The sequence below is a fragment of the Sinocyclocheilus grahami genome, unplaced genomic scaffold, assembly GCF_001515645.1.
Source record: "Sinocyclocheilus grahami isolate Dianchi unplaced genomic scaffold, SAMN03320097.WGS_v1.1 scaffold549.1, whole genome shotgun sequence".
NCBI classification, from domain to species: Eukaryota; Metazoa; Chordata; class Actinopteri; order Cypriniformes; family Cyprinidae; genus Sinocyclocheilus; species Sinocyclocheilus grahami.
The window spans coordinates 295,257-303,311 of NW_015505728.1; the positions used below are offsets into that span (position 1 = coordinate 295,257).

At 36.3% G+C, this 8,055-nt stretch overlaps 1 protein-coding gene across 1 annotated transcript; it reads right to left on the bottom strand.

The window, feature by feature from the left end:
• Positions 1 to 6,834, bottom strand: LOC107555910 (high affinity cGMP-specific 3',5'-cyclic phosphodiesterase 9A-like). Its single transcript, XM_016238852.1, has 12 exons — positions 6,797 to 6,834; positions 6,416 to 6,518; positions 5,137 to 5,279; positions 4,918 to 4,977; positions 4,261 to 4,438; positions 2,953 to 3,075; positions 2,784 to 2,876; positions 2,431 to 2,498; positions 2,238 to 2,340; positions 1,997 to 2,101; positions 1,704 to 1,850; positions 1 to 165 (listed from the first exon to the last, which is right to left on the bottom strand). Exons 1-12 carry the CDS (start codon positions 6,805 to 6,807, stop codon positions 7 to 9), a joined length of 1,293 nt encoding a protein of 430 aa, XP_016094338.1. The 5' UTR covers positions 6,808 to 6,834; the 3' UTR covers positions 1 to 6.
• Positions 6,835 to 8,055: the final 1,221 nt, after the last annotated feature.

Sequence of the window (8,055 nt, forward strand, 5' to 3'; positions counted from 1 at the left end):
GTTAGATTACAGATTGACTGGTTTTGTCGTCCCACCAGGTTCTGGATGAGCTTCTGGCTCTTTTGAGGTGCTGGGCTTGACCACCTTGTCACTCTGGGCCCGGTTCTGTTTCTCCATCTCTGTGTAATAATCCAGGGCTTTCCGCACTGGGTCAATGATGTGCTGCTGTAAGGTTAGAAGTAAGAGTTAGAAATGTTTGTCTTTAAATGTCACTAATCTCGACTCTGAGTAAGTTGTGCTTGACCTCTGAAAATAGAAAAATCAATGGGATGATATATTATCTCTTTATTATTTCAAGTGTTTCTACTAGACAGCATGACAGATGTCAACAAATCAAATTGCATGAGATAACTCAATATTTCAAGTTAGGTGCAATTAACATGCTTGTGTAGAAGAAAAACTAAATCTTAATTAATATCTTGAAGTGTATTGTAGACAGGACACCGCAGACAGGGTAAACTTTTTGACTAATAGATATCACCACACTTCCCCAGTTAACTAATTACAGTACATTAAGACATTACATTTTGTATTACAAATGTTCTGTAATGTTATGCCTAAATATGCAAATGAGGTATTATCTAATTAAAATGCACTAATTTGTGTACATTTCCAAAATATAAATCTGAACATTAGATAAAGCGAGGTTCAAAATTCTTATTTCATTTTGTTGACATATTAAAGATTTAAATTTGTAATCTCACTCTATAAATCAGAAAATTGTGTCAACAATCAGGGCAAGAACATTTTTTTTTTAGCTTTTAAGAAAATGCTATATAAATCAGAAATCATGTCAATATTATATTAACAAACCCCTCTGTAAAAACCTTCAAAATATATAATAAATCTGGCAAGTTTGGTGTATGTATGTACTACTGCAGTGGGAATTACTGGCTAATTTTGAGAAAACAACCTTGAAAGATATGTTTTGTGATGCAAATATATAAAGTGCAATTAAATAAACAATTCCCACTAATCTGAAAGACATGTTACAGAACCAAAATAGCCCAAAATTTCAAAACTAATCAGTGCATGATAAAACTTGGTTTTGCCTGCGCTGCCTTGCCTTTACATTTTTGATGTAACTGATAATCTCAAATTGTTTTAGTTCTCCTAACTTATTAAAGGGTTAGTTCACCCAAAAATGAAAATTCTGTAATTAATTACTCACCCTCGTGTTGTTCCAAACCCGTAAGACCTTCCGTTCATCTTCGGAACAGAATTTAAGATATTTTTGATGAAATCAAAAACTACAGTATGACAGTATCATGCCGCGAGCGTGTGGCGGCGCTGACCCTGATCTGGGTCAGCGCCGGCACCGCCACACGCTCGCGTCGTGATACTGTCGTGAACGCGCATCCACAAGTGGAATAAAGTCGTTATTTTTGTTTTCTTTGAGCAAAAACTTATTCTCGTAGCTTTGTAACTTTACAGTAGTCACATGGACTACTTTGTCGATCATCTTGGTACTTTTCTGGACCTTGAACGTGGTAGTTACCTTGCTGTCTATGGGAGGGTCAGAGAGCCCTCAGATTTCATCAAAAATATCTTAAATTGTGTTCCAAAGATGAACGAAGGTCTTATGGGTTTCGAACAACACGAGGGTGAGTAATTAATGACAGAATTTTCATTTTTGGGTGAACTAACCCTTTAAAGTGTATGGTGTCTTATTAAAGTGTAAGATTTTCCAGGAACTTTCTCACCTCCAGACAAGGGAAAAGATTTGCCAGTTCAATGAAGAGAGGAAAGAGAACATAGCGGATAAATCCAGTCTGAGAAGACGGTTTGGTCACTTTGTCTCGATCCATGAATGGAGTGACAGGAAGACCCTCCAACTTCTCCATGTCACTCTAGATTAAGATGTCAAAACGCTTCGTTTTACATTAGATAACATAAAAGCACAAAATACTGTTGTTTAAAATGAAAATTGTTCTGCACTGCTCCCAACATGACACTGGAAGATACTTGTTTATTATAAAAGGTTAGCAATATTTACCTGATTAAAGAACTCCTGCAGCAGACAGTCCAGCCACGGTTCTGCCACATCCATGGGTCTCGCCTCATTGGAGATGTCACTTACTTTAATCATGATCATCATCAACTGTTACAGAAGACAGGAAGTGCCTTCAAGGGGATTGTCACCAAGAACAGCCCTAAAAGCTGAACATTTAATGTAGCTAATATAGGTTTGCTGGGTTTGATCACTGAAAGACCTTTACGAATATCATTGTTCTTACCATATCTCTGTGATCTTTGCTGCTGAAGTCGAACACAGGGAGAATGGCTTTGAACTTGTTGAGGATCTCAGTATGTCTGGTCATATCAGTAGCAAGAATAAACCTGCAGTGATGAGAAGTTGCTCAGTTTTTACCTAGATTTTGGTTTGATATAGATATGATGGTGGAGATTATAGAAGAGTAAATAATATACTTAATTATGCCCTCTCTTATTCTTTTGTATTGCTCTGTCGGCAAGTTTCGGAAAATGTTGCTTTCACTCTGAAAAATAATTAATGTTGGTTTTTCATACATACAATACAATACATACACACTGCATAGCAAAGTACTATGAGTAATATGCTAGTATAACTAAGTCAAAAAGACCAATCACAAACAGCATGCAAATTATTGTCAGTTACATATATAATGCATTTTTACATTAAAAAAATGAAAAAGTCAACAATTTATATCAATGTACATCAAGGAGATTTTCAAAGTCGAAGCTTAAACATTCAAAATCTAAAGTTTACTATTGTGATTTTTATCTATAACCAGCGTTTTTACCTTTTCCAGGATTTCAAAAGCTACAGCGCAGTGGTGATTTTCCAGTGGGGAGATGTCATTGTACCTCAAGGCGAGCTCAGTGCGTGCATTAATCTGAAACAGGAGATACTTCCATCGGTTTATGCAGTGTACTGAAAAGCAGCAGATCTTGAGACAGTAGCTTTCTCACCTGGTATGCATTGTTGTAGCCGGTGTGATCTAGATCGTGACAGACGGCTGAGGTTAGCATGATAAGGAGGTCAATACTGTCAATCTTGCTTCTGAGATCTGTTAGCCATATTAGTCCATACATCTGACAAACAGATGGACCCAGATATTAATAGCCAGGACTTGTCCTGTTGGGCCAGTCGATGAAACCCTAAAATTTGTGTATATATATATATATATATATATATACACATTTATTTATTTAAAGATGAACAACTTTCTTTTACTTAGAGAAAATTGAAAGATTTTCCTAATTAATTAAGTCTTAAAGGCACAAAATGGAAGATTTTTTTATTAAAATATCCAAAAACCACTAGAACAGTGTTATATTTTGCCGACTTGTGAACTTACATTATCCCAAATGTTTCGAAGAATGTTTAAATCCAGAGAAATAAGCAACTTTAACTAGTGACACGGACCGTGTCTATTGTGTCGCCTGCCAATGATGTCATAACCCCTCGATTTCCGGTTTTGTTTTGTAGAAAACATGGAAACACCAAAGACGCTTTAATATGTTGTGCGTTTTAATAGACCGGTGACGACCGCACAGAGTACCATTAAAACAGAACTTTCAAACGTATCTAGTATGATAAAACAGTGCTGCTTTACCCCACATACTCACAATCGGAAGAAGTGGAAGCGGTCGACTGTGGCATAATAAAAGCTCAGCTGCTTTCGAGCCGTGTGTCACGCTCGTTCAGCAGCCTTGTTTCGCTTCGACGGCTTTCAGCCTCACCCTGCTTCATTCTACTACGTTAATAAATCATTAGCTCATCCATGAACATGATTTCTGCCCGAGTCCCGTCGGATTGCATCGGCTGTGGGGATGAAGACGACAACTCCCATGATTCCACACTCAGTCACGGCGTCATCTAACTATGCCTTTGTCTCTTCGTTTATTTTGAATAAGCGCCCTCTAGCGGCGAAAATTACATATTGTGCCTTTAACTGGCCCACAAGTTTGGATGGATGGACAGAAGACTGACCTTCAACATTCACTGACCTTCAAAAACATGAACACATACACAATAATTTTCTCTTTTTATGGCTTTGGTAAGCTACAACGATGACCCTGTGGATAGACACTTAATGGGACAATTAAGGGAAACAGACAACTGATTCCAGTAAAATTACAATTAACGTTTTGGCAGCAGCGCTGTGAGTGAAATGATGGCTGTCTGGGGAATGACATCTATTAATCAAGCAGATAGAGAAGTGGATAATTGGAGTGATTGGAAGAAATCCTGAGGCTGATTGCACACGCTCTTACCATCTGAGTGACGCAGAAGCAGTGCTTGAAGTTGTGGAAGGGGATGTTATTGTAGCGTCGGTACACTTCATAAAGGAACTGCTGCAGCACATCCAGCTCAATGTTAAAGGTGGAGATGAAGTCCAGGTCTGTGTACATCACCTGGAGCAGCACCATGATCTCAGCGTCCTCCCATTGCCTACAACAGCACAAAATCTTTATTTTCCTTAAAAGGAATCATATCTTGTTGTATTAATCTGAAGCTGAAGCCTGGTTTCAACAAGTCCACTCGGAAGTCTATTGCATTAATGAACATGGAGCTCCAGCCCTTTGCTCACAAGAAGTGCTTTTGATTTGTAAACCTCAAGCAGCACCATTGAAATTAATATGAGGCCCTTCGGGAAGATGAAAGGCCTGATCTCTGCCATGTTCTTTATGCTTAATTTAGAAGTGCTGTGCTTTGCTTCACTAACAATTTCCTATTCATGTATGACAGGTGCAGGACTTTGATGTGGCTGCAGCTACTGTGAAGACTCCTGTTTTTCCATTTATTTAGAAAAAAACAAGTCATATCCGGTTTAAATATTTATATGAAATTGTCAAAACTATTCTGTGTAGTGAACATAAGGAAAAGAAAGTGCATTTCTGTTAGCATGCTTTGTTTTGTGAAAAACGTACCAGTTATCAAAGGTTGGTGTTTTAAGATACTGTCTCACCTCTTCAGAAACCTCCAGAGAACTAGATAAAATAAATCAGAAGCAATTTTAAATATATTTTTTTATTATTAAATCTGTTTATTGAACTTTTACAATAATAACAGGATACAGATACAGGAGAATCATGAAAAAATCGTTTTTTTCACATTAGATTTTAAATAATGAATTTTGGGAATGTCACCTCATTTGGAGGAACTTTTGCCTGACGTGCTCACACTCTTCTCGGGTCTTGCGCAGGGTTCTTTTATGGTAGAAAGGGGAGGGCTTGTGGGTGCCTTCTGATATGTCTTTAAACAGTCCCAACCAGCTCAGGTGCTCAACACTCTAAAGAGAAAGACATCATGTTATAGGGATAGAAATATGCATGCACTTGGTAAATGTTCCTTATGTTTACTGATAGAGATAGTAAAGTCCTTAATTTCAAAATAAAATTTTAAAAAAACAATAAGAAAAGAAAGAAATACAAAACACACAAAATAAATATTAAATATAAACACTGCCAACAAAACGTTTGGAATAAATCCGATTTTTAAATCTTTTTTGAAGAAGTTATATGCTCACCAAGGCTGCATTTATTTTAACAAAAATGCAGTGAAAACAGAAAAAATTGCAAAATATTGTTCAGATGTAAAAGGACTACTTTCTATTTTAGTATATTTTAAAATGTAATTTATTCCTGTGATGGCAAAGCTAAAATTTTTGCATCATTATTCCAGTCTTCAGTGTCATATGATCCTCCAGAAATCATTTTAAAATGCCGATTTGGTGCTCAGTTATTATAAGCAATCACTGGTGCTCAATTATTAATAATGGTTCTTATTATTATCAATGCTGAAAACAATTTTTGCTGTGTAAAATATTTCTGTAGAAACAAAAACGTTTTATATATATATTTTTCAGAATTCTTTGATGAATAGAAAGTTCAATGAACGGCATTTTATGGAAATATATATTTCCATAAATATATGGTGATCGTGGAGCCCACGCATAGCGGGCGCCGTGAGGCATCCTAAGCGACATAGATTCCTAATGAACGAGAAAAAAATACAAAGTAAAGAGTTAATTAGAATAATCGAATGTAAGAATAATCAGAGACCGACAAACAACCAATGTGCCTTTCAACCTAAATTAGAATTCAGATATTAAAATGGAGTCAGATTGAGTTAAACCTAAATTGAATAACTCTGCACGCTGAAAAGACCGAACACGCAAGAGACCTTCATCCGCCACTGGATACCTTCCTTGGACCAGGTGCGCGGACCTTACAATGTCATCATCGTCATCATTATATATATAATTTTTGTAACGTCAAATGTCTTTGCTGTCACCTTTGATCAACTGAATGCATTCTTGTTTCCCTTAAAATATAAAAAATAATGAAAATATTTAACTATATATGGAATCCATTAAATTCCCGGTGCAGATGAAAAATCTCAAATGCAGTAGTTCAGTGTTCATACCTCCAGTTTCTCTCTGAATGACTCCACCTGTCTCTTCATCTCATACACAATGGCAGGAGTCTCTGCTGCTTCAGTTAAGATTCTTTTCTCCAGGCTCTGTAACCTGTTTAAAAGACATTTTATTCGACTCATTTATGGGGTTAAATAAGAGCCAGAGTTTGTGGCACATATAAAATGCAATTTTGTGCTAGATTGCTGTTGGCCATGAATCATGACTCTTCTTGTGCTAGTCACAGACAAGTGTGATTTCTTATTTCTTTAAGGTAGTAGGACGTTTTTAAGCATGCATACTACTTTGATGGCTATTAAATATCACCAAAATGAAAATTCTGATTTAATTTGCCATACAGAAAGTGTGCATTTTAAATGTCCCAACGTTACCTTTTCTCCATAGAAGAGAGGTCAAATCCCAGAGCAACAGCCAGATCTGAACCTAAAAGATAGAGTTCAACATGATCCAAATGGTCACGTGTGACATTTATCACATTTATGTTTATTCATAACTTTATCAATACAGTAGTGCTAAGGTGGAGAATACCTATCAGCTCACTGTTACAGTCTGCAGCGACCACTTCCAGTTTATAGCAGGAGTGTGGACTATTTGGAGCCAGTTGTGGGGAAATATTAATGATATTGCCTTTAGTATTATAGAGTTTTAAGATGTCATGAGGTCCAGCCTCAGCTGCAGCTCGGAAAAGATCTGTGATGCAAACACACACACAAACATTTATCATTAATGTTAATGTTGCAGATATACTTCATCATCACATTTCTCATCTTCATAACTGAGGTACATGGAAATGAATGCACTTTAATATGAGTGATTAATGCTGAAAACGCCATATGTTTCCTTTAGTCCACTGCTTGGCACTTGAAGACTGACTGACTGTCAGCACCACCTGTGACTCAAGCTGTCTAACTGAAGTATGACGGTTTATTTGTTTCTGACTCACAATCTGTGACTACATATTCACCCATGCACATCGAGTCAGTATGGAAGATATAAAGTTAATTAGTGGCCTGAGAGTTCTCTAGAGAAGTGGAGTCTTATATAAAAAAAATAAAGATTAAAAAATGAGATCATCTGTTATGTTGTATTAGCTATCCAGGTCAACAGAATAGCTCTTCATAAGGGCTCGCTGTAATTGAGAGGACCTGATTAAAGAAACCTGGCTGTTGTTAGTGCCCTTGAAAATGAGAACAGTCCTCAAGCTTGTTTTCTGCAGAATAAATGCTAATGAGGGCAGAGAACCAATTTGGTCATTACAAAAAAACCTTTTCATAGAAGAAATTCTATTTGATGTTGATACACGAATTAAAGACAACCCCCTTTTTACCTGAACATTTATATATTGAATCATTTACATTACGTAAATGTAATTTAAACTTAATTTATTATTATTATTGGTTCAGCAGTTAAACATTCATCTCATTTCAGTGTTATATTTCTGTGTGCACATCAAAAACTTGACCTTTTTAATCAAAGAATATTATACATTTGATATAAAAGTATACTATTCTAGTTAGACTAGAAGAAATATATAATTTGAGACAATCCTTACCTTTAACATCTTGTGCAGGACAGTCAATGGGAAACTCAGCTTGTTCTGGTCTTCCATTCACAGTAAAATAAATGATTT

Excerpts from the sequence above, each read along its gene's own strand:
- LOC107555910 (XM_016238852.1), bottom strand. Across the intron at positions 4,978-5,136 it reads CAAAAGTTCCTCCAAATGAG|TTCTCTGGAGGTTTCTGAAG; the intron begins GTGACATTCCCA and ends TATTTTATCTAG. Across the intron at positions 2,877-2,952 it reads GCTACAACAATGCATACCAG|ATTAATGCACGCACTGAGCT; the intron begins GTGAGAAAGCTA and ends CTCCTGTTTCAG.